Source organism: Oryzias latipes, chromosome 15 (genome assembly GCF_002234675.1).
Source record: "Oryzias latipes chromosome 15, ASM223467v1".
NCBI classification, from domain to species: Eukaryota; Metazoa; Chordata; class Actinopteri; order Beloniformes; family Adrianichthyidae; genus Oryzias; species Oryzias latipes.
Window position 1 is genome coordinate 14,277,833 of NC_019873.2, and position 27,682 is coordinate 14,305,514.

Consider the following 27,682-nt stretch of genomic DNA (forward strand, 5'->3'; position numbering starts at 1 on the left):
GTGACGAGGCGAGCACTGCAGAGGACGGCTGCATTCGCCGTCTGAAGGCAACCAGCAAGGGAGGCGGCCGCTCTTCCTTCGCTCGGTTGTCTTGTATTGTTCACTGCAAAAACAGGCCCCTTCAAAATGTGTCAAAAATTCTTTCCCCACTGGCAGATTTTCTTTAATTAACCAAAAAAACTCTGCCAATTGGGTAAGAAAAGAATTCTTATTCTCAGGAAAAACTGAGATGTTTTCTCAAACTAAGATTATTTTGCAACGAAAATCTTTCTTGATAAGACAGAAAGTAAGACGTTTTTTCTTGAAAGCACAAGTCTTTTTCCTTGGAGTCAGGTGGTTTGTGGAATGTTCCTGGCGTGTCAGTGATATATTTCTTACATTGACAAAGTAATCACAAACACGGGGGATAGAAGTGATCAGAGGGAGAAAAGGCTGAAGGAGGCAAAGTGCAGAGACAGAGTAGGAAAAAAAATAGTTTCACCACTTTCTGTCTGTTCTTTACTATCGCACACAGCTTAAACGGATTGGGGTGGCATGATGGGAGACCTGGTAGTGACACCTGGAACAGACGGTTTCAAACTGGTAAACACATCAGCTAGGGGTAGTCATTTATATTTGACTGTGAAAAATGTGTTAAAAGTTTGGTTAGGATGGCTATATTAGCAACTAGGAGGATATAAAGCCAAATGACTCCTTGGAAATGGACAACAAGGAAGAAACGACAAAAGCCGACTCAGTACAGACCTCCATCTGATGTGACCGCTTAGGGTCAGAGAGGGCAGGAAAGAAACACAAAAACACAAACACATTTGTTGTAGGACAAAAGAGGCAGAAAGTTCATGGATGCAACAATGACCCATACACCCATGAATGGGAAAGAAAAAACAACTTCAGAGGTCAGTGAGGAAAACGCCCAGTGTGTCCTGAAAGGATCCGGTGCAGTCTAAACCTAAAGCAGCCTTAGGCATTACTGAAACAGTTTAAAAGACCTGCAAGTTTCACAGGTTTTTCACCTGCTTAGACATACTTAACTGAATGCAAACTTGATAGCAAAGTTGTAAGGAAGTTAGTAAGGTAGTTACTTAGTTGGTTAGTAAGAGGAAATCGGACAAGTAAAGCTAAACTGAGGGGTTCTTTGAAAGTCAAAGTTCAAATCTGCACAAGACTTTCAGAGTAAAGGCTGCTTAAAGTGATTTGACTTATGACCAAAGGGCAAAAAATAATTTTACCTAGTAATAGCAAGTCCCTTATAGATGAAAACAAGGCATGCTGGTACATGTGTAAATCTTTCTTAAACTGATTTAAAAATAAATAAAATGTTGGTCTTTTATGTTCATCTCTTGTTGCCTCTTTGTATTTTTGTGTCTGTCATGATTCAGCACTCGTCAGCCACAGTTAATACTCTGTGTGAGTCTGGCCAAAGTGGGTATGTGTGTGCAGTTGTGTTCCTCTGACACGTGACCCGCCGGTGGTTTGGTGGGACTGCTTTACTTGTCTCACTGAGGTTTCAGAATGTCAGGTATGTGTTTTTCACCTGCCCGCCTGCCGATCTTTTCATTTCATAATCCACCTATTTTCAAATCTGGCATCCCAACAGCCTTGCATAGGGAGCGGCATAAGCCAAACAAAACCTGTTGTGAGCACAAACACGACAGGGACTCACTTGGCAGCTTGACTGCAGAGATCCATTCAGGGATCCCCACTAATGTTTGCGTGAGTGAGGGTGACTAAAATAGCCGGCAGCCCGCAGCATTGAGCCGGCTTGGGTTGCTTTTCTCACGGGTGGAGAAGCAGATGTGCCAGAGAAGTCAGGCGAAGCGAAGAATCTTATCTCTGCTCATACATTGTTGTTCAGCAACAGCAGAAATCAAAGCAGTGACTCATCACTGAGGCTTCTGGGTTTGATTGATGGAGTTTGCTTTTTATTTGTTTTTTTGCTTTTCGAGTGAAGGCTCAGAGCTCTTCAAAGGTGACCTTACTGAATGCTTTTGTGACATGATTGCATGTTTGGATAGAGAGACTTTAACCTGTGGCGTGTTTACAAGTCCTGTTTGGTATGGCTTCTTTCTCTTAGTCTTAATTTGTAGCCTGGGGGCTGCAGCCAAGGACAGAGGGACAAATGTTTGTGACTAAGACCTTTCTAATGGTCACAAGACCGGCTGGCTCTTTACTGGTCACATAACTCTGATGTGACGCAGCTGAAGTGCTGTGTCACTGAGCTCTAAAAGACCCCAAAGCTCAAGGTTGCATTAAAGAAATATGAGTAGAAGTATAGAATTTTAATAAAAAATTGTCGTTCGCATAAGGACACTCCAGTGACTTTTAAAAAATGTCTCCTTTCATAAATAGGTGAATAATCACTTGTTTAGAAAAGGAAAACACCTTCATTTTTTCTAAAAAAAGAAAAACACACAACAGCTAGAAGCCTGCAGGCACACTGACATGTTATCAACCTGGATTCTTGAAATTGCACAAAAACAACAACAGACATGTTTCTGGTGCCAAAAACAATTTCCCAGACTTTTTAGGGTTTTTAATGAAACTTGTTTTCCGTTTTGTGTGCAGATAAATAAATAAGATAATTATTTACTGAAGTGATTAAAGATTCCAAAAAGAAAGCAGCGTTTGTGTATGTTTAAGGCAAGCTGATAAAAGTTTTAATCCTGGAATTACAGCTTGAAAGATTGCAGGTTTTAAGCTAAATCAGCTCATGTTGTTTAACAAATGTTCATGTTTCAGCTCATCTCCACAGATCTGTGACAAATGTAGAACAAATGGGAATAATTGATCTGTAGGAATGGAGCTGGGTTTGCCAATCAGGAACCAGAACGTTTCACTAATTCAGGACTTCTGTTCAACCTATTGATCAACCGTCGGTTAAAAGCTGATTGGTCAAAAATCCATTGATGCTATTGGAGAAAAAAAACCATTAATACAACAATATTACAACTTTTTACTCATAATTTTACAACTTTATTTCCTAAATTTATTCATTTTTTATTTTTATGGTGGCCCTAATACACCTTCATGCATTGATACAACCAGATCCCTGAAGAAATATATTTAAATCAACTCAAATATCAAATAACTCAAATATCTGCTCCAACCCACAATCCTTCTTTTTGTGGCAAACCAATCCACATAGCAGATTTAGTATTTAGAATGACGAATAAGTAGTTTGAAAATTGGATTACCGGAAAGGAGTGAAAAGGACGAGCAGGGAGAATTTTTTTTTTTAATTAGGTAATCTGAGTAAGTGCACTTAGCAGAGGTCACCTTTGACCTCTAGCGTGTGTTTTTGTGTGTGTGAAAGTTCAGTAGGTTCATCAGAAGACTCAGTGACCTGCTGAGGCAGGCGCTGCAGCTGTAGTGTCTCACATCCTTAGATGCTCCAAAGTATAACAGTGATGGACCCTTGACAAGCAAAGAGTGGGACCCCACACTCAAACGCAAACCTGTAACCTATTGAAATGAGATCTTTGATTTGACTAAGAACTGACAGGCAGGCAGTGCTCAACTGGCTCATCAGTGAGGAAGGTTTGGGTAATGAGTGGCCGTGTTATTGAGTTTAAACCTTAGACGAGCAGGGAGACACTCTGATGAGACGCTGTCAGATAAGGTAATGAGGCCTCTGGGCTCTGCCTTTTCCTGTTAGATCCAGCCTATCTGAATGTTTGTTTGTACACTGGATTTGCCCACATTTCTGCAATTTCTCAGTCAAAGCTGAGCTGCTGTAGTTTTTATAATAAAGGTATCAAGGGGCATTCATCCTGTAGGGATTCTACTATATTAGAAATGTTTGGGAATGGACTTGTTTTAGTTAGAAAACCAGCTCAGGTTTCATCATCATTTATCCAGGATGTGGGTTAAAACATCAAACAAACAGCCACTCTGCGGCTGCACATATTTGTTTGCCTGCAGCAGAAAGTTTTGCCGTGCTGTTGTGGTTTCTAAATTCACTTCAGAAATAGGCTGTTTTTAAACAATCTTCAGAATCAGAAAATTACTGACAACTAGAGCATGTAAAATAACTTTTTGAATAAAATAACTATAACTATAACTATAAATAAAATAACTTTTTGATTATTAAATATAAACGCTTTCTCTACTGAAATCTAATTTCTACTGAAACCAGATTAGCTCTCTACGAAGAAGTGTTAGGACCGCCGTAAAAATAAGAAAATGAATACATTTAAGAGAATAAAGTTGTAAAATAATGAGAAAAAAGTCGTATTTTTTAATATAATAGGTTATAATTTCACAAGATATAACTATTGAGTTGATATAAGCGTAAAGACATTCAAAAGAATTTGTGGATTTCTAGTGGCCACGACGTTTATGCCGTTAGCAGTGTAGATGCAGAGATCCAAGTGGCTGCTGCGATAAACTAAAGCCTTATGGCATCATCATAGATGGCTGAATTGATGGATTTATTCGGCATGTAATATGGATGGAGGGAGGCTTCCACAACCAACTTTAGTTTTCATTTTTTTCCTCGTAAAATGACAATACATTTCCTCATAATTTTACAAGGTTGTTCTCGTAAAATTTCAATGTTTATTTTTACGCCCTTTCTTCTTTTATATTAGATCATTTTTTCCTTTCGTGGTGGCGCCAACACTTCGTCGTAACTCTCCATTTCGACTGGTTTATATACATTTCAGACACGAAAAAGCTGCCTGCATTTGATCTTTTCCACAAGTCAAAAAAGTCTTACCTTTACTTTCCTTATCATGAATTGTATTGGCTTTCAGGTGAAAACATCTGTAGCAAGCGTGTTTATCTCAACCCTCCCACCCCTCCATAATCAGGCTAGATTGGTCATTTGGTGTGTTTTTCTCTGTGTGGACCCTGCCCCTTGCTTTTAAATCCTTCTTTATTTGTGGTAATGTGTTCTAATGAGATCAACCCAGCAGCGGACACTGGAGAACGCCGCCCCCAAACATCTCTTTCTACTGATCAGACTTTCTCACATGTTGTTTGTCCTAACTGGCCAGAGTGGTTTCGGCTGCGTGACCCTGGGGGTCATAATGCTGCTACTGACTGCTCTACATCAGTGGTTGCCATGGAGCTTTAGACAGCTGGAGCTCTTCTTGCTCTTCTGAAAACGAGGGTTTGGTTTGGACCCTGCAGGATGGCTGGTATTTCATCATGTTACATGAGAAAATGGAGACGCTGCAGCTGGTTCTGATGGAGGCACAGCCTAAACCCACATGTTGTTTTGCAGCATTACAAGTTTATCAAAACCAGGCCTAATAATGAGCCGGAAAAGAACATTGACCAATTCTGCTTTCAGAAAACCGCGTTAGGCTGAGGAAATTAAAATAATCACATGGCTCCACACCTTCACGCAGCTGGTCATTCGAAAGCTTTTCTAAAAAAACAACCATCATCTATTAAAATAAAGCTGCTTTTAAGTGTGCGTCAATGTGGCCGGACTCCAAACACGTCTTGCTGTTTCCAAAGTTCAGATTTGACATCACAGATGTTTCTCAATTCAAATCAAACCTAGAGGCAGGAATAAACACATAGCTGATAAATGACTGATGGTTGTTTTGCACATTTATCTTGTACACTTTGATCACTTCTGTGTTCTACAATTGACAACATGAAAGAAAAAGGACATGTGAGGCAGCTTGTTGTCAAAGCAGCAAATGTGGGTTGTTGATTAGGATTTAAATCTGGCATTCATATGTTTTACTCCCATTCTAAATCAAGCCTGCAGTTTTTTTTTTTAATCATTACAATGGTCACTGCTGTGTTTAACACAGATTTATCATTTATAATACATTAATAGTTCTCAAGTTTGTACCATATTTTACCAACCGTCATTGTTTGTAAATCTATATTCTGCATAAAAATTAATTGATTTCAAATTGATTCAAATGAATTGAAATGATGCAGTAGTTTCTGTTCATGTTACTTTACATCAGATCAAACACGACCTGACCAGTTCATTAGAATTTTTAAATCTTAAAGCCCAGTTTATATTTCATAGCAATTTGTAATCACCACCACATTGGAAGGGAATCGGACCCATCGCTGCAAAATGTCACTCAAGCTGGTGACATCATCCACGATTGGAATTTCTTGCCAGTAGTACAATAACGTGTAAGTCTCACTATTAAACCTGTATTCATTTTGAGTTTTTAGAAGAACTGATGGCTGTGCAAACTCGATCCAGAAATTTGTTGTTTCCACGTTCCAGGATTTTGAAGACATCACTACATTCCAAATATATGCAGGATTAGACATTATTTTAGTTCCAAAAAAAAGGGGGAAAAAAACATTTTCACTGTATATTTACTTTTTAATGCAACTATAATATCAGCTGTATTTGATACAGATATGCAGCAGGTGGCAACTTATTTATTTATGTTGTAAAAGTATAGTTATTTGGTATGTCGGGCTTTGCAAATAGAATAAAAAAAACCTGATGTACCAATCACCTGATCTTGTCTCCACCATCATTAGCCACAAACGTATTTATATAGATGTAAGCATGCATATGAAAAAGAAAAAGCTTTCTATATATAAAAAACTGAATCTCAAAGATCTTTGTATATCACAAAAAAATAAAAAACACTGAAACGCTGCAGACAATCACATTATCAGAGGTACATTCAAAGCAATACTGGTCAACTTTAGTATGAACGACACCGCACAGTTGTAGTGGGGACACAATGCATAATGTATTGCGTCATACAGAATGTACAAGAAATGATGCGATGGCCAATTGCTATGCAGTTTAAACCGGGTATCAGTGACGTTTTGTTTTTGTGAAAGGATCTTTCAGTCTATTTCTGGCATCTGCCTTGTCTTTTACTGCATGTCCAAATGACATGGAACAATTGCATGCGATGCGTAAGCAGCCACCCTCGCACCGAACAGACTTCCTGCTTTATGGCAGTTGGGGAGATCCCTAAACATCAGAGCCACTGGCAGACTTTAAAGACGATCAGTGGCTGGAAGAATGGATGTGGGAGTGCAGGGATAAAAGTCTGCTGTCATGCTGACCTCGACAGGCTCTGACATCAACATGTCCCAACTTTGAGAAAAGATTGACGCCTTTTGTTCGTTTGGAATTACCTTCAACGACAACAAAAATCTCTGAAACCTGATTACAAAAAAGAAAAACTGATTGGAATGTACAACAATTTACTTGATATTACCTCTTTTTAAGTAACTTTTACTGCAAAATTATGTTTTCACGCAATTCTATTTAGTGATACTTTTTAAATTCCTGATCTGATTTGACCGTGTCATGGAATTCATTTGTGACAGAAGGGAAACAGTTTATTTGATTATGGCTAAATATTAACAGCAGTTTAAGCCAAAAAAAAAAAAAAACATATATTGTGAATAAAAGTCTCCTTGGAAAAAAATTACACTTAATGGGCTTCAATTTTTCCGATTTAAACAAATCAATTGTATCTGCTGTGATTTGTGTTTCAGAAGCAGCTCGGAGCGGCGGAAGGAAAAGTCCCGAGATGCGGCACGCTGCAGACGCAGCAAAGAGACGGAGGTTTTCTACGAGCTGGCCCACCAACTGCCTTTACCACACAGCGTTAGCTCCCACCTGGACAAAGCCTCCATCATGAGGCTGGCCATCAGCTTCCTGCGCACACGCAAGCTGCTCGCCACATGTAAGGACACATTCATACTATGGAGAAAATTGGTGACAGAGAAGCTGAGGGGAAAGGAAAGGGTGCTGATTGTTGCTTGTCCTCCAAGGCAACATCTTTGGCATGTTTTTACATTTTTGAGTGTGTGCAGCGCATTATCCTGTTCAGTAGGAAGGTGTGGGTGAACGAACGGCCTCTCCTCCCTCCTCGTCTTGGATAAAATTAGAAACGGAGGAAGTGGAGCAGCAGACCTATTGTTCCTCCCCTGCGATCAGAGAGCAATAAACTTAAACTGCTACAACATCAGTGCTCTTTGCTGTGACTCATCTAAAGTAAATACCTTCTTTTTCTGTCATCAGCCAAAAACAGTTTAGTAGAACAAGATAGGATGCAATGAAGTAAGACATGAACCATTTTAGAGTTCTCTGGTTTCAATCAGCTCTGATAAGCACATCTTCTCTAGAAAAACAATTTTTAAATAAAATAGTTTGATTTGATTAAATGAAACAAAGAAACTGACTGTAAAACTAACCACTGCTGTCAGTGTCCTGTTAAATATGAATCAATAAGGCATTCCATACCTCGTGTTTTCCTGTAAATATCATTCTCTCATGGTTTTGAAAAAGCCTTTCGATTAATCAGATAGCCCGTTATTAATAATAATAACATGATAATGAAAAATAATAAATCATAACACATGCCACAGCCTTTCTCATTTGTCACCTTTCTGCTCCCAATCACTTTGTGATGTTCTGTTTATATTTCGGCGTGCCGCTTTGCAAGTGTTATTTCCTTAAAAAGCCTTTCTGTGATTATTTATTTTTTTGTGCCATTGTCAATCATTCCTTTATTTATTCACTGACCACTAGAACCTTTTTGGTTACAACCATACTAGAATACTTTAACATAGGTCATAAAAGGTCAAAATGATTAACACAACTGTCATTTTTAAAAACACCATATGTTTTAACATCCAGATTCATCTGAAAGTTATGATATTGATTGAGCTGTGTTGTGCCAGCTTCTTCAGCAGTCCTGTAATGAAGTATGTAGAGAGGCATGAAAGAGGAGGAGGAGCATGGATGGCAGAAGAGAAGGAGAGAGGGAACAGAGAGGAGGAAGAGGAGTGCAGGAAGTAATGAGGGTAGGAAAAAAGTGGGTCAGAGGGCAGGAAAGAACAGGGAGATCCATGCGATGCAGCAGCAGATATCCTTATCACGCTGGTCTGATTGCTCCATGATGGAGGGAGAGATTGGAGAGGAAGCAGAGGGCTCTGCCCATCGTTCGACGGGTGATGGCATTATCCCTGCTAGCCATAACACCCGACTGCTTCGGCGCCAAACGAGCTGCTGTGCACGAATGCCAAGCGTGCACATAGAAGCACACACTGACACATGTGCAATCTGATGGAAACACCTCGGTTATGTAACACTAGCATGGGGGAGGCGGGGAGGGTCCTGGAGGTGTTTGGGTCGCTTCCCCTTGAAACAAAATCATAAATATTTCAGCTCTGATGCTGCACAGCTTAAAAAATAAAATAAAATTGAACCAGAATCTCTGTCTCCTTCTAGAGAGACTTTATTACAGTTTTAACACGATCTAGACTACACCAATAAAAAATTTAAAAGTTTCAAAAAACAAGTCCTTATGTAAATTATAATTAAATATCTTTTGTGATTTCAAATTGGGTGGAACAACAACATAAACAATCATACACGTGATCAATAATTAAACTGTTGTTGTTGTTTTCTTTTGTAGCAAGTAGTGAATTTTGAATACTAGACTTATAATTACAAAATGAAAAATGGATCAAAATACCACTTTAGGGGTTCTTTTTGTGAAGAATGAACATGTAATATACTTAAGATGAAAAAGGTTGATTTTGGACATAGTTTCTGCAGAACACTAGGAGTTCATCCGAAATTTTCCTCTGAGTTGTGAGTGGGACTGTTTACTCCCACTTCCCCTCCCTGTTGCTGAGAGCTCTCTGTTCAGTTTAAGCATTTTTTCATCTGCTCCTGATTCACAACAATTTGGGTAAAGAAAAACTTAATTTACTTTAATTCATACTTAATACATTATCAGAAAAATTTTATGTCAAAAACACCAAAAACACGATTTTCATCAGAGTGGGCCTTTTAAAATTCCACATTAAATCATTAAAAAACGATATCTCTTTTTCCATTTGTTGTGGCTTTCTTATTAAAACTCCACCATGGAAAATCTAGATCACAGAGTGGACGATGATATCAGGGTTTCCTCGCAGTTTTGTTGGAATTTGAACACCCTGAAGTTTCTTCTTTAATGTCTCTGTTTGTGAGAGTTAGGATCAGGCTCCATTTCCTTTTGCCAATACAAAGGAATGCTGCTTCCAGCCACATTCTGGGACAAACTCACCCTCTGACACTCCTTCTGCCCATTGCAGTGCAGCAAACATGTAGGAAGACAGGGAAATGACCTGCTCTGCAGCTGCCTCTCAAACTTGATGTTCTGCACCCCATTATTTTGAAACGAGGGCAGTTATGCAACTAAGCCACACCAGGAAGAAGAAAAGTTCAGCTCAGTCCAAATGACTGGTAATCACAGCTGAGTATGTAAGCCAAAGGTGCCACCAGTCTCTGGACTGGGAGCTTAGAGTCCTCGCCTGATCTCTTGGGCCCGTGAGAAAGCTCTGGACTCCCGCGGGAGTGAGCGCTCCTGGGCCAAGCTCCAAACTCGATCCCTAGGCCTCTCTGGGAGCCTTGAGAACAGCTCTCTCTTATCTGAGGGAAGCACAGCAGAGGAACTGCATGCTTCCCACCCTCCACCCCCGTTGACTACTGGGCTTTGTTGAGTGTGAAAGCACTTTCCACACACACACTCCCTTCTGAGCTGAGGTCAGGTCCCTGGTACAAGAGCTTTTATAATAATTATCTCCAAAAAAAAGACTGGAGTCCCTGTGTGTGTAAATGTTTGTATGCTACACTGGTTATATTTGAGCTTAGTTGCATAACAGTAAAAAGTTCTGCTCCAAAAGTTAGCTACCACTTTGGCCGGTTGTGCATTTTTGGACGTAACTTGTTACGGTCGAGGATGAGGAGTGGCTTTAGATGCAGGAATGCATGACATCACAGATTTCTAGTGCCATCCATTTATACCAAGCATCTGATGCAGCAGTTCATTTTTAAGTGCAACTTGTCTCTCTATCCAGGTGGCAGCAGTGGCAGCAGTGACAGCGACAAGGACGCACACATGGACAGCCTGTACCTAAAGTCTCTGGAGGGCTTCATCACCGTGGTAACGACAGATGGCGACATGATCTTCTTGTCTGAGAACATCAACAAATTCATGGGCCTCACGCAGGTGCACAACCTCTTACACAGCACTGGAATACAACATCAGACACATGCACAGACTTTAGGAGAGTAACTGTGGCGTCACCTTTACTGTTATCGTGCTGGAAATAAAACCAAACTCAAACTCACTTTCAAACTCTAAATGTGCATCCCTCTTTTTTTAAACTGTTAGATTTCAACAAGTTTTTTTTATTCTAAATACTTTTTTTTTTCTTACATTGCGTTAAATCAGTGACTTTGACTTTGATTTATGATTCAAACAGCCATGCCAAAAACACTAAAAACCATCAGTATTAACGTTTACATGTAAGCACAATGCAAAATCATTTTATCAGACAATAACATTAAATAAATAAAGCCTGAGATGAATAACGACAGATTACATATTCGGCTGTGTGTATTTATGAAGCAAAAACTAAGCCAAAATACAGAAAAATATGCCAAAATGAAATAAGAGTTTGAGTAGCATCCAGGTTCTATTAATCAAATTGGCTTGAATTATTAAGCTTCAGAAAGTGAGATTGTGTTTGTAAATATTTATAGAAGGACTGAAGCTTTATCAGATAAGGGACTATAAAGAAGAAAATATGATGGTTCTTTTTTAATGTTTTTCTGGACACAGGTCTGCCTTTGGTTCTAAGCTCAGTTCAAATCCATCTTTTGTAGAAATGCTATTTACTATGAAGGACAACAATTAGAAAGTCCACCTTCTGAGCCACTTCAGCTCAAGATTTTGCAGAGAAACAGCATAAAAGTACATAAACTTCATCTAACATTCTGCAGTAAGGGATCATTTGTCACCAGGTTTAGCCTGCATAAAAATCAAATCGAAATCAAAACAAAACAAAATCATAAATCGTCAAAACATAACCACAGTACATTACTAACACTTCTAATCTTGTGTCCTGCACAGCAACAGGCGAATTTTTGTTATTTTCCAATCACACAACCTGGATACCTTTTATTTTAATTTTTTTTATCTTTTGAGGGAAATCATTCTGAGACCTAAACCTGGATGCAGCAACTTTTTTTGTTGTTGTTGAAGTCCCACTCCAATCATCTTTTGACTTATTTTAAAACCAATGTGTTTTTTTTTTATTATGATTATGCTGTGTTAGGACATAGTTTCTGCAGAGTGGCAGTAGTTCATTTGAAATTCACCTCTATGTTGTGGCTGGAACGTTGCTACAGAGTAAGCCTGCCCATACTTTCCATTATCCGTCTGTTTACACGCTCTCCCGCTAGCTTTCAGTCCCTCGCAACCTCAACCTAACATGAGCAGTGGTGAGAAATATTGGAGCTATTCCATTGTACAGTTTTGAGGTGACAGTGGCTCAGGTGGTTGAGCAGGTCGTCCAATGACCGAAGGGGTTGGCGGTTCGATCCCCGCTCCCACCAGCCAAAATGTCGTTGTGTCCTTGGGCAAGACACTTCACCCTCCTTGCCTCCAGTGTGGCTCCACTGGTGTGTGAATGTGCATGAATGATCCCGGTGATGGTCAGAGGGGCCGTAGGCGCGAAATGGCAGCCACGCCTCTGTCAGTCTGTCCCAGGGCAGCTGTGGCTACAACTGTAGCTTACCATCACCAAGTATGAATGAGGAGTGAATGAATAATGGACACACTGTAAGCGCTTTGAGTGTCTTGAAAAGCGCAGTTAAATCCAATCCATTATTATTATTATTATTATTATTATTATTTGAGCCATATGCCATCATGGATGTGAAAAACAAAGACATACATGGGTCTAGTCATCTACAGGTGGATGCATTCATTCAAATTCATTTTATCCATAACTTACATTTTCATCAGAGTGGGTCTTTAAATTCACAATATTCCTCAGTGCAATATTTTGTCGACAAGCAGAATGTTTCTGGCCCACTCAGAACATGGGCCTTATCTATGTCTAAACTCTGGGTCACACAGCTATAATGTCAACAACATCTAAACCTTTCTTTATGTCATCAAGTGACTAAAGTTGAAATGTATTTCTCTGCCTAACATTTACAGAAATGTTCCTGATAGTGGAGAGAGCTTCCTTCTTTTCAAACTATTTAGCGCTGACTTCAAATTAAATGCTTCTATTTGGTGGAAACCTGACAGAGAATTAAATTCCTTTCTTATGGTGCAGGAGATTAAAAAAACTGCAGATGCTTTATAGATAAAATAGATAACGATGGATTCATAGTCTGTACTTTATCAAAACTTGTTCCTATCAAGCTATAAAAACTAATTTATGATGCTAAATGTAACTTTTTGTACGTTAAAAATAAATGTATTACATTTGTAAATGTGACTACATAGTTGTGTTTTATTTAATCTTTTTTTTTATCAACCTCAAGCTCAATAAAGTATTTGCACACAACTTTTTTCAAAAAAGAACAATTTGAAGTTCCTCAATTAATTTTTACCAAAATCTGGTTGACAGAAGATCTTAACTCAAGCAGATGGGACCGATTTGTTGACACATGCTGGCAGACTCAAAAGCCTAGTGTGTTTGTGTGAAATGCCGGTGAGGCCAGCAATGTGTGCTGTGCACAGAGGCAAGGGTGAACTCCAAACACAATCGGCATTTTTTCGTTTTTTTTTTTTCTCTGGCATCAACCTCACAAACAGGAAACAGAAAAAAAGAAGCCTACTGTAAATCTGGTAGTGCTGTTTTTTGTGCTGAAGTATTCTAGTTTGCTTTAGATGACACTTTTATTTTTCCTTCCTGGTCCCTCATGACTCAATTTTTCTTCTGTTTGTCTCAAAACAAGTGATGCTACCAGAAAATTAGAACCACTATACATGGAAGCCAAATACAGAAGCACAAGTCATAGGTCATCAGTGTGCTAATTTATACAATTTTCCTAAAGCTATCTATGTTTTGCAGGTGGAGCTCACTGGTCACAGCATCTTTGACTTCACCCACCCGTGTGACCACGACGAGATCAAAGAAAATCTTAGTCTGAAGACAACAGGTCAGCACTCATCCTTGCATCCGTTAGCGTCTGTCCAAACGTGGCCTCCTCAATGGTCATTTTGCAACAGATTAGGAAAAATACAAAAACAACTTTATCAGACATAAACTGTTATCAGCAAAACAAATAAGAGGACATTTTTACAATAATTGGTCTTTCAAACCTTTTCTTTTCGGTTTTGTACAATTAATTTAATGCTTTGATCTTTAATACCTCTTTTTGTTCAAGCTCTACAAAGAAGAAATTACTTTGGCAGTCTAGAATTAGTTTTTATTCACCATCCATCTAGTGAAATTTTCTTCCAAATAAGTCCTGTGCATAGTAACACAGATGCTGGAGCCTATCCCAGCGAAGGTGGGGTAGATAGTTCACTGCCGAAAATATTTCTTTGTTTAAAAACTATATTTTACCATGTTTCTTTAGAGTTATTGACAATGTACTCACTGAAAATAAAGTTCTTAAGATATTTATTTTATTTTTTAAATCTAAAACCTGCTACCCCCCCCCCACCCACCCACACACACCATCTCATCTAAAATGATCAAAGTATCACACTTCAGAAGCCTCAGAGGGAAAAAGTGATAAACTGTTGCTGTAAGTACAAACGTTGCTGAGGTTTAAAGTTACAAAGCAATTCAGGATGAAAAACGAGGAGACTGTTGTCTAGAAGAATGTGTTTGAATGAAAGAAAGATTTTAGACGTCAGTTTTCAATTTCTTAGAAATGTTGGCTTGTAGATGGGTTATAGAAAAGTAAAGCTTTACCCCATGATTGATTACAGTCTTGGTTTGGGACATTGAAGCCCCCACAGTCTTCTTCATCCCTGAACTCTAGATTGAGATTTTTTAAATGGTAAAAATGTAATGTTTTAGTATGAAATTGTTTTCCCACACATTTTCCAAAAATTAAATAATACCGTAGAGGATCTATGAGTCAGAGGAGTCAGAGGATCTAAACCTTTTTAGAACGAGAATTCCTTTAAAAAAAAAAGGATGTTCTATAATTCTGTATATATAACGGGGAAATGTCCTAAACAAACATGGGAACAGAGGATCAGAGGCTACAGTCCTGCAGAGGGGAACAGAAAGAGAGATAGAACTTTGTGTGTGTGTGTGTGTGTGTGTGTGTGTGTGTGTGTGTGTGTGTGTGTGTGTGTGTGTTTGTGGTGGAGAGGTGAAGGAACTGGAATAAGAGCTGCTAACATGAGGAAGACAAAGACTCTCAGACAGAGAAACCGATGAAATTCCTGAAATAGGCTCCGTGCACGAAAGTAAGGAGTTCTACTTCCGCCGCCTTGAGTGTGAGGCCGACCATTTCCGGTTTGCGACTTCTATAGCAGCGACACGGCAGATTTTGATTGCGAAAGATGGTATATTTCACCCGTTTTCTACAAGGTCTCCCGAAAATCGACGTGAACGACATCTACAGGATTGTCGACCAGTGCGTGGTTACATGGGCAAAATATTGTGTCGAAAAAATATAGTGTCGAGAATACCGAAAGGAAATGAGTCCCGTTGTAAACAAACCTGTGCTGTCACATATTTATGCAACAGCTCGGTGATATACGAGGCGATCTTCCAAACGTGCTTTTATTAATTTTATGAATATTATGAAGTGCCTGTTTGCTTATCATTTTATATTTAATCCGTGTGGTCAGTGCTTTTTTTGTGGAAGAAGAACAGAAGTGAAGAACAAACCAGTGTTAGGATAGGCTAACAACACGGGCTAACAACATTAGCCTTTTGATGGAGACAAAATCCAGGACAAACCATGCGGGAAACGCTGCAATCTGCATCCTGGCTGCACGTAAATGATCAGCCTTTATTTGTCGGGGCACAATTAGAAACATAATTCCATGTGTTGTGATTTTTTTTGAACAGTTTCTAAGGACTGAGCGGCATTTCTGCTCTAAGCTCACACACACTGTGTGCTCTGCTCTGTTCTCGCGAGTCCGGCAGCCGCTAACCCAGAGCGGCGGTTCGGCTCGCAGTCCGAATTCTCACACATAACAAAACGCACACGTAACAAAGCACCCTCCCCTCAAACACATTAATAAATCCGGCTGCTCTGCTCAGAGAGGTTCACTCGGTCCACTGGCACCGGAGCCCGAACGCAGAGCTCGGATGGCGGGTCCAGACCTCAGTCAGTGGACACGCATCCCCCCCGCATCTCCCTCGTGAGGGGTGAAAGAGAGGGGAGACCCAGCGGAGCGGGGCTTTACGCAGGGCGTCCGCAGAGCCGCTGGTCGGTCCCATATGCGCTCCAAAGCTTTCTCTCAGCGAAACACCGTCTATGCATGACGTAACCCAGAGCAGCAGTGACACACGATCGGAATGACCATTTACAGGAACACCGATCGGTATAACCCAGCTATCTCGATCGGAAAGAAATTTTGATCCGAACGAGTCTGACCGGGGCAAAGTATTACGAACGGCGTGTTTACATGACGCATTTTCTTTCCGATTGCTGCAAATACGAAACACGACTCGTCTTGTTTGGGGTGAAGTCCCCCCGCCGTGTTCACCATCCATTCAGCTCTCACCGACACATATACTGGAAAGCTATGAAAGCTTATATTAGTACTGTTGTACTTTGACAAATTCGCACACGGGTACAAAACAATGTTGTGATGTCTTTGTCACGCGTTGAAACACCAAACGCCTTTCTTTTACCCGAAATCCGCTCCTATTTACTCAAAACTAGCAACTCAACAAAACTCCCCACAACAATAACACGACCAACAGGAAGTTGTCGGCCTCACACTCGAAACACGGAAGTTAACCGGAAGTTCTATCGTGCACGTAGGCTATTCCTCTCTCTATAAATAGACAATAGTCAATTTTCTTTTGTAATAACTTAAACTATGGATGATAGTTTATCTGCCATGGCAACAACTCATTCGTTGAACAATGCATCCATCCTCTCATCCATTCTCTATACCTGCTTATTCCAGTTCGGGATCATTAGGTTACCCAGATACTGTTGGGCAAAGGCGGGGTTCACCTGGATCAGTTATTAGTTCCATCACAGAGCTTAAAACCTCTGCTTAACACCCTACAGCTCACATTTTTTAGTAAGCAGGCATTTATTCATTTTATTTTTTTAGATTGTATTATATTTTTTAATTCAAATGGCTTTTTGTTTTAATGTAGAGTTACCATATAAAAGTACAGTGGAGACTTTACCTCATGGCTCTGCAGCTGCAGGACAGAGGTGAACTCCGACCTCATCGTGAATCTGTTCTAATTTTCCCAATGGCATAGACAACCGCATCAGAAGAGCTGCTGCATGAACTTCTCTAGAGTTTTTTTCCAATTATTTTTCATTATTTGGTTTCAATAGAAAGAGTTTAATTTTCAATATTTGTAGGTTAAAAAAATTTCTAAATAAAATATTGACTTTATCGTTAAAAGATTATGAAATTACAACCTTTAAAAACATTACACACAAATAAAATTTAAACCCTTAATATTTTTCCTTTTTCTTTCCTTTTTTGGTATGTCAAATTTGGGATGTATAACATACATGAGACTTTCTATGAATAGAACATCAGACTAAAACATTTTATTAAAAACTTTTACTTTTTTATGAACACCTTCATATTACTTCAGTGAGGAAAACTGGCATATTGATTGTTGTTTAAGAAGTGTTTGCGTGCGTTTTTCAGGAAGTGGCTTTGGTAAAAAAGGCAAAGAACTGAGCACAGAACGGGACTTCTTCATGCGGATGAAATGCACGGTAACCAACAGAGGACGCACCGTCAACCTCAAGTCGGCCGGCTGGAAGGTGACTGCAGCAAGGGGACACTTTCCCCCACTTCCTCTTCTCATATCACTTCCTGTTGGTTTCTTATCAGAGGCTGAATTTAGAAAGGTATAAGTAAGAAATGCACAGGAAATTCAAGATAGGTTTAAGTGTACTGTTTAGTCAAAAACCATTTAGCATGTTTCCAAAGATTGCAAGATACAGGTTTAGGTTAAAATGAATTTCTGCACAGGAAACTTTTTTTTTCCCATCATTTATCCAGTGTGTGTTCCTTCTGTAAGTTGTGTCTCTCCTCTTGTGACTCCCTCTAGGTGCTCCACTGCACCGGTCATCTGAAGATGTATGACGGCTGCCCTTCTCGCGTGCTTTGTGGCTACAAAGAGCCCCCACTCACCTGTGCCGTCTTGATGTGCGAACCAATCCCACACCCGTCCAACATCGACACACCTTTGGACAGCAGGACCTTCCTGAGCAGACACAGCATGGACATGAAGTTCACCTACTGCGATGACAAGTAGGCAGAAAACCCACAGTCGATTAAATATGTTTCTGCATCCATCTAATAGTCTGAATGAGTTGTTGAATTTTAAATTACCTCCATTTGGGGGAGATGCTGCCATGTTGTGTTTCTTTTCACTACATTTGATCCCATGGTTGTATTTTATTCAACTCCTTGCTTCATTTAACAGTTTTAACAAAACCAAACGTATTGAAAAAGAAAACCCTTAGTTTATTAGTACACTATTCAAAATACTATGGCCTGATTAAAGGTTGTGCTACGTTGCAAAACTCAAAGTCCACACAATCAGTATGGGGTTGCGCCAGACTATGAATTATCTGAAACACCCATGTTAGTAGTTTTAACGCAGCCCTGGTCGCCACATTTTACCAGCTTTAACATAAACATTTGGATCAGCTTCTTGGAGTTTAAAATATTCTAAAATGTTTCTCAATCGCTCCTGGTAAAGTTGTAGTCATTGACATCAGTTGTGAGTTATGAGTTGTGGTGTAAATAATGTGGATTCATTACATAATTTTTAACACTAAGGCTGCCAAAAACTGTAAATCCAAAATGTCTTTGTCAGTAGTTCTTTTAGTCAATAGGTTAGAAAAAAAACACAATTCTTTTGTAGATTTGATTGTTTTTTGACAGGATTGTAGTTTTACTCATACAATTTAAAATTAACAAAAGGCACTTACTTAATCATACATTTCATCCATGAGAATTAAAAAATCATTTTCTTACATTTTAAATGGCCATTTTAGGGAAAATATCCCAAATAAAAGATATTTTCCTAAGTAAACACAATCTACTTACCGGTACTTATAAAAATAAAAGCGTCATAAATCCAATCAAATTTTATTTGTATAGACCTTTCCCTGCTGATCCAACTCAAAGTGATAAATTATGTCTATCATAATCTATTATAAATATGTTTCTTCTCAATCAAGAGTTCAGCAGAGTGCAGAACAACAGTTTTGTGTTGTACTCTGCCGCAGGTCAAAACACAAACCGTAAAGTATGTTCCACACAATCGCACAAAGACAGATTTGAAGCGATTGCAGTGTTGACTGATGACTTGGCATGCCGGTATGAACTGAGAGCCAACAATGAAGCTTTAATACTTTAATAAGGAGTTGTCATGACACTGTCAGAGCATGCCAGGCCCTATTGCCTGCAGAAAAAAAAGTGCAGAGGAAGCTGTGAAAGTACAACACTAAAGCTATCAATCATTTATTGTCACTCAAATTACAGTCATGTTGCGTTTGTGGTGTCGCTATGTGTGAATATTGCTTCTAATTTAACATTCCCAATTCGGCCATCTTGCCTTTACAGTTAGTGTAGGGTTAACACTCTTACTTTCTTTAGGTTGGCACCAAAAGATGATAAACGCACAATCTTACAAATCATAGTTACACCATTCTGCACACTCAAACCTGTAATCTTATCAAGCAGCTAATGCAGGACAAAGGTTTCTTATGCGACGTCTGTGTGAAAATGCCAAACAAACAAGGGATCCCTTTTCCTTTTTTAATTTGGTATTTGCATACAGTTTAGCAGCCGCTCAAATCTTCCCACTAATTACGCAAATGAGTTCACTGTAGGCGGGTCCTCCTCTTTGTCCAACAGGGACTTAGACTCATTAGAGAAGGAACAGAAAGTTTCTTTTCTGCTCGTGTCTGGCAGCATAAGGGGTTGCAAAAGGGAAACAAAGAAAAAGAGGGACCGGAAAAGAGAAAAGAGGAGGCAAACCGCCGAAAACAATGTTTTTGGCAAGTGACGACATGAACCGAGCATCACTGTAGAACCTTTTTAGAACATACAGTAGTTGGGAAAAGAAATGTTTTGAAATATCTCAAAGAAAGAAACTAAAATTTGACCTCCTAATTTGTATGTGTTAAATACATTTTTGTTTTTTGAGTCTTCAGCTACGGACACACTGGGCATGTGAAGCACCTTCAAGAGTACACTAACTGCAGGTTCTTGAATGTGCATTTAGCCAAAGATGTTCAAACTGGATAAGGAAGGGGGGGGGGCTTCCTCTTCTTCTTTTTCTACTGTTTACTAGCGCATGTCCACCACCTACAGTTGGAAGAGGCTTTGGTGAAAATGTCGAAGCGGTACAAATCTCGTGAATCTTGCTTTAGGCTTTTTTCTTCACAGCTCTATTCCGATACACAAAAGACTTTGTGTCATATAATTCCGGCTGTGGACGAACTGCAATTATTCATTTCTCCTCCATGATCAATTTTCAAACATTTGGTACTTCCGTGAATTAAAAAGACCAACCATACATTGCTACCAAATCCAAGTCCCTCATTGGTCAGAGGACAACTTTGTTCAGTGGCCGCGCATTTTGATCGTACAGCCCATAACACTTATAATTATGTGCATAGCTACCCATGAATGCTACTATATTGAACGCGGAAGCCCAAAACGTGTATTTATGTGTTTACATAGACTTTTCAGCCAAAGTAGCCACTTGAAGTTGGGTTGCTGAGGCTGGTGTGAACATAGCTTTCATTTCTGTTAGTCTTCAAAATGGCCTTTTTCTTTAGATTATAACTTAAGAAAACTGCTTAAAGTGATGTTCAGAATTTCACGTGCAAAGAATTTTCATTAACGAGGCAGCCAATGTCAGAGGGTTTTTGGTAGGATTGCTTTTTTTTTACCCACTCTGCCTCCCTGTTGAGGTTCATCCCTCCTCTTCACTGCAGACATTCATTTCTTTCATTCATGTTCCTGCTTCCCTCGCTCTCCAAGGCTTGCAGCTGTTGCAGTTACATAACATGACGAGGCAAGAGCAAACCATTCACTTAGATTCAAGAAAGAACAGCACACTTTCCATCTTCATTTAGCATGGCCTTAAACTATGAATTTATCTTAACGCCATTAAACAACCCTTGGAGAATTCTGGAAATTTCACCTGCACCTGTGCAATGTTGTCTGGATGACACAATGTTAGAATCTACCAGAAACCAAAGCTCATTATGAATCATTCACAGTTTTTGTCTGTTTAAGTAAAACTCAAAATTAAGGCTCTAAAGATCTCAAACAATCTTTCTTAGTGGTTGAAATTTTACCTTAAGAAACCTTTGCTGAGCATGTGTTGTTTCACTCGTCTTGTAGTGACTACACACATAACCTACAACACATGTTGTTGATTATAAATCTTAAAAAAAACAATGATTTATTCCGAATATGAGCCCACAATCAGGCCCCATATGTAAGAGTTTGAAAAAACACATAACATAACCCTCAACATCAGAGTTACAGTGTAACTAAGGCAGGAGTCGGCAACCACCGGCCCTTTCCTCCCTGTGCTGCGGCTCTCTGTGTTTTTGTAAAATAACTATCATGTTCTAAGATTGTCGTGGTGCTTTTAACACCGTCAGGTAGAGCGAGCAGGCAGGAGGAAGAGAGCAGCGTGAAGGTGCGGAGGGGGCGTGTCTGCATCTGTGAACGCCAACCAGAGTCTGTTATGGGATGGAAGCTTTCTCTGGAAAGACAGTCAGTGGCCATGTCATAGGGGACACATAAAAAGCCTTTTTTTCCCCCTAGACGAAAACCACCCATTTCCGCGTAAAATGAATTAAATATACGTCAGGGTGCCGCTACTATCCTGTCACCTTGCTGCTGCGATGACCGTAAGTTGCGCTGTCTGTGTAGAACACGCTGGAGGGGGGGTTGCACATGAGAGAAAACAACGAACAGGTAGAGAGGTGGGGGCGGGGCTTAGACTCCGCGCTTATGATTCCAGACCCGCAACAAACTCACAGCTGCTTCCTAATAAAAAAATAGTTGTCATCCATAAAATTAATATAATTTATTGGGAAGAAGAAAATAAAAGAAACAGGTCTGCATCAAAATGAATTTGTTTCCATCATCTCATTCATCTTAACTCTGGGTGTTTGACAGATGCAAAAGTCTATTCAAGGTTGTGGAAACCAAAAGATCAAAGGAAACATCATGCTCATAAATAAGTGAAATAGATGATTAAATAAAAATCCTGACAGCTTTTTGAATCAATACAAGTATTGCCAAATGAACTATTGTGATATATCGGCAAAAACAATTTTTTCGAACACGCCTAGTGTTGCGGCTCCCTGTGCTTTCATCTCAGTGGGAAACTGATCCAAAGGCTCTTTGAGAGGGACAGGTTGCTGACCGCTGGCCATTGCTATTTTAAGGCTTGAAGCTGTTTTGATGACTTGCTCTAGGGTTGTTTCTTTTATTTATTTATTTAATTTCAAATAAGTGACTAAGATTACATATATATATATATATATATATATATATATATATATATATATATATATATATATATATCATAATGTATCATTATGCTAAACCATAACCTAATGATGTACCTGAACTGCTCTGGTAATAACATTACTGTAAATCTGCAATTTGCCTTTTAAACTGTGCCATTGAAAAGAGTTTGGAGGGAAACAAAAGAAAATAGGTTTTTAAATGTGTCAACACAGAGGAAGCAACAAAGTCTTGATTAACTGGTGGAACTCGTGATCAGAGAGGCTGAAAGAGATTAGCCATTCCCAGAGGAACTGGGAGTTAGCAGAGAATGTGAGCAATTCTTGTTCTTGGACCACTGTCCACCTTTCTGTTTGCACTTCAAAAGGCATCACACATGATTTAGAAATGCAGGATTTGGGTTGTGAGTGCTGCACACATGCAGGGAATTAAAAATGGATTGACTGCTAACCTGTGTTTGTGTGTCATAGGGTGACCGAGTTGATTGGTTACGCTCCTGAGGACCTGCTGGGTCGTTCGGTCTATGACTTTTACCACGCCCTGGACTCTGACAGCGTCACCAAGAGCCACCACAACTGTGAGTCCTGTGTGTGCTTACTGTCAGGATGAACACAAACATGAGCCCTTTCAATAATGCACTTTTTTTGATAAAAAAACGAGGCTCTTAGTTGAAACAAGTGTTTAATACTGACTCAAATTCAAATTAAATATATTAATAGACAATAAAGACATTACCCCAAAAATTGAATTATTAAAGATATGTATATTATTAATACTTGTTGAGTGAGGTGGGCTTTAGAAAGGTAATAATGTCATGGTGAAATTATAGCCTTAATGATAATCAAAATACTTTAATAGTATTGGAATCTCGATATTAAAGACCCACTCCCATAAAAAAATAGTGTTTCTGGCATTTTTAACATGTTTTGGTGGCCTTTTTCTGAAGATGGAGGACTTATATATAAAGAAATGTGATCTTAAATTTGCATTTGTTTATTCAAATTGTTATGAATCAGGAACAGAAAAAAGATTAGATCAATTTGCATTTTTGTTTTCCTTGTCTGAGCTGGAATCTGGCTCAAAACTTTCCAGCTGGATAGCTCCAATATTGCTCACTATTTTTGTTGCACTGGTGATGTTGGTTTAGGGGTGTGAGGGGATGTAAGCTAGCAGGAGAGTGTGTAAACGCAGAAACTGGGAGGGGAAGGGGGGTTGCTTAGTGCTAAGGTCCCCCCACACACAACTCAGAGGTGAATTTCTTATGAACTACTGCTGCTCTGCAGAAACTATGTCATAGAAAAACGACAGTCTTTGTGATTTTGGCTAATGACTGCACCAGCGTATTTAAAAGGCCACTGGGAACACTTTTACAATAGATCAAAGATAATCGGATTCAGTCTCTAAAGCCTGACCGTGTTCAAGTCTAATGTTGTTACAAAAAGTATAAAGATCTATATCATTTGGTTTTCATTACCTGTTTTTTAATACATATAATAGTGTAAAGTTAAATGCCAGTCACATGCATCGCCTGTTTTCATGCGTTTGTTTCCAGAGCAGGATCAGGGTATTAAGAAGTGTTTGATCAAATTAAGGGAAGCCACCGATGGTCTGATGAGGTTTGCACACATCTGGTGCCACAAACACAGTGGACACGGGGACCAGGTGGCCTCCATTACAATCTAATGACACTGTTTGTGAGTGTCTGTGTGCAGACGAGGCTGCGGGTGTCATGGCTATTCTCTGCTCTGACAGTACAGGATCATTAGAGGCTTTGAGCTGCACTGTTAGGAACTCCTTAAAGCCCCCCATGCACAAATAAAGTGTTTGTGTGTTTGTGCAGCAGAAAAAAGGAGCGACTCTGGAGTCAACATAGTTTCATCTGTTTATTCAATTTTAGGATCTGCTTTAGCAACCAAGACCCACCTATACAAGCTGTATTTAGAATGATTGCACTATTCAGACGTACATTCTAAAGATCCTGGGCTCCTAAACAGAACTTTTTTTTCAACCGTTGTCATGTTTCAAGGCTGCCTTGATTTGGTCTGAAACTGAAAAGCTTCATATTTATATTTTATTTTTTTATCTTTTTGGCTCCAAATCATCTGCGTCCAAAGACTTTAGATAAAGGACGCTCTATCTCCATCCCACACACACCCACGACCTGCTCTCACGGCCAACGTGACCAGCCTGCCAATCAGAACATGCTAAAGGATGTAGCTGCTGAGTGGAAAGCTGCCACAGCCTTTTCTCCAAAACTACTACGCAGTCACACACACGGGCGCACACACATTCTCAATGTCATTGGCCTAATGTACGATCTCTGACCAGTCCTGCTCTTTTCCCACGCCAGTTCTGAACTCTGGACTGGAGCCAGCGCATGTCCTCCTTGCAAAGTCAAACATCCAGCTTTTTCCTACTAACAAATGTTTGACTGATTGGAAATCCCTGATGGAAAACAATTTTTATTTGATCTCATTTGAAAAATGTTACATTTTATTAGTAGGAACATAACACTGTCCGAAATAGCAATAAGTTTAAACTTTGAGTGTAGATGATATTAGTGGAAGTGGTTATTAAAATATTTATACATTTTGTGGTAGAAACACCAAATTCAGCATGATTTTACATTTGGAACCCCTCTTTCAGAAAAGCACATTTGCCACAAGAAAACACAAGATTTCAAAGTGTATATATTATATACACATATAATAGTATTCTGTAGGTACCACTTTGAAGTTGAAATACTGCATTTTGTGCATTAACAGCCCATATTGCTGAGACTGAGCAATTAGACTGAGCAATTGAGTGAAATGACTCAATCCATTTACAACCTGGAAGAAAGTTCCAGCAAAACCAGGCAGAAAGAACATAAACCATGACTGGTTAAGGTCACAGAACAGAAGAAGACAGAGTAAAAGTACATCATCGTTAGCAGATCTTCCATATTTCTTCATGATTTATTCCCCTAAAACTGTTACAGATTTCGTTTGAAATGCATTACACCTACATGTCACAGGTTTTAAGCATTAGTTTTCTTCATTTGTTTGTTAGGACTCTTGGCAAAAACAGTCTTTAATGGATTTCATTTGCCAACAAAAAATAATACTTTATTTACTTTCTTTTTAAAATTCCAATAACTAGGCTTTTGATTTTTTAGCTAAATAAATCCAAACCCTTGTAGCCACTCCTTCCATCTCTTTTAAAGGTTATGAGATGGGACTAATTGTAAACTTAGCCAACACTATCTAACTGCAAACTTGAGTATCAGCAGGAAGCGCTTGGTGTCTCTTAATTTAACACATTGTCTGTTTTCATTGTGTCCACAGTGTGTAGCAAGGGTCAGGCAGTCAGCGGTCAGTATCGCATGCTGGCTAAGAAAGGCGGCTATGTGTGGGTGGAAACCCAGGGAACCGTCATTTATAACAGCCGAAACTCTCAGCCACAATGCATCGTCTGCATCAACTACGTCCTCAGGTGAGACCTGTCACTGCAGTGAGCTCAGGTCTTCCAAAGGTTTTAACCAAACTCTTCTACATGGTAAATATCACAAACTATGTTCTAATTTGCCTTTCTTGTCTCCCTGCAGTGACATTGAGGACAGGGCTGTGATATTCTCTTTGGAGCAGACAGAGTCTCTGTTCAAGCCGCAACACATGAACAGCTTCTTCAGCGCTGGAGGAGCAGGCATGAATGGGGAGCCAGGAGACTCCCTGTTCAGCACCCTAAAGGAGGAGCCAGAGGACCTTGCACAGCTGGCTCCAACACCTGGAGACACCATCATTTCTCTTGATTTTGGTAAGCCTTGTACTTTTTGAAAACTTATAGGGGCAACACTGTCCTGTGTTACATTCCTAAATATATTTTTTGAAGTTCTATTCAAAAGTTTTCCTTTCTTCTGACTCCTTGTAGGTCGATCTGAGTTTGAGGAGCCTCAACATCCATCATCATTCACACCGGCATCTGCTTCAGCCATGCCCCCGCTGGGACCTTTGTCCTGGGCAAGTGAGAGCCACAAACCTGGGTCCAATGCAGTTCCAGGGGAGTTGGCTACCATGGCCGGCGCATTCACCGTGCAGCAGAATAAGCCCCCGGGCAGTGCCACTCCGAGCCTGAGCAGCTGCTCCACGGTGAGGACTGCGACCCTGATTGTGTAGTTGAAAGGATTAATTAGTCAAGTGAGTCAGCCACTGGTTGATTGCGTTTCGTCCAGAATTATTCTCCCCGCGTTCAGTGAGGTCAGCAAAAGTGGGCAAAGTGTGTGAGAATATCGGGGGTGGATGCTTTGGATGAAACAGCCTGTTAGTGGTGAATGGCGCCTTTGTCAAAACTCATCTTTTGCTCTTTTCATTTATTCTCTCTTTCCCTTCTCATCTCCTCCTGCTCGACTTCTGCCTCAATCTGTTCAATTCATTTGTCAATGTTCGCCTGCAGCCCAGCAGCCCCGGTGATTACTACAGCTCAGTGGACAGCGACCTGAAGTTGGAGCTGACCGAGAAGCTTTTTGCTCTGGACACCGAGGGAAACAATTCTGCAAACACAGAGGTGTGTGAGGCTCTGGAATTAGAGCTGTCTGTCTCATTAGCTCTTCATAATAAAACCTTCCAATAATCAAATCATTTAGAGAATACAACTTTTGCACACAAAAAAATAATAATAATAAATACAAAAAAAGAAACATAGCTTGTTTTAGAATAATTCAGAATCTATTTTATCAAGACTAAATCCATGCAAAGTATGGGAATTATCAAAAGATTCCTGCACACTTTGCTTAGAATCATCATTTTGCAGATCATTCTTCTTGCGTCTGCAGCTTTTTTGATTAAGCTTTTCCAATTAGTGTCAAGTTAAGGAATCATTTTGCGCCACAAGCTGCATCCCAAACCCCAACAACAACAGACTAAACTCCCAACCGTTTTCATTCTTTCATCCAAACACAACCAGTGCTTTAAGGCTAAAGGGTTTTATTTGAACTCCCATCACCCTGCAACCCTTTCCTGCAAAGTGCATCAGGTTCATTCAGATATTTGCCAACTTTTGTGTTTAGCACCCCTACGGAGAAATCTCCTGGAAGCTCCTTGGCATCTTGGCATGGGCGTGTTTTAATTCCTTAAACTGTTCTCCTGAGTTTTTTCTTTCATTTTGTGAAGGGATCATTTTGACCATAACTCTTTTTGTCATCTGATATTTCTTAATTACATTTTGAACAGAGGAAATGGCGACTT

General features: G+C 39.7%; 1 protein-coding gene across 1 annotated transcript in view; it reads left to right on the forward strand.

Annotated features, from left to right (window-relative positions):
* Positions 1-27,682, forward strand: part of LOC101172602 (endothelial PAS domain-containing protein 1) — a 50,831-nt gene that overhangs the window by 15,003 nt on the left and 8,146 nt on the right. Inside the window, exons 2-11 of the mRNA XM_023963599.1 lie at positions 7,456-7,646; positions 10,816-10,967; positions 13,834-13,921; positions 17,589-17,707; positions 17,998-18,200; positions 22,931-23,037; positions 25,787-25,934; positions 26,047-26,255; positions 26,370-26,587; positions 26,892-27,002. Of these exons, the coding sequence (XP_023819367.1) occupies positions 7,456-7,646; positions 10,816-10,967; positions 13,834-13,921; positions 17,589-17,707; positions 17,998-18,200; positions 22,931-23,037; positions 25,787-25,934; positions 26,047-26,255; positions 26,370-26,587; positions 26,892-27,002 (1,546 nt within the window). The remainder of the gene's footprint in view (positions 1-7,455; positions 7,647-10,815; positions 10,968-13,833; positions 13,922-17,588; positions 17,708-17,997; positions 18,201-22,930; positions 23,038-25,786; positions 25,935-26,046; positions 26,256-26,369; positions 26,588-26,891; positions 27,003-27,682) is intronic.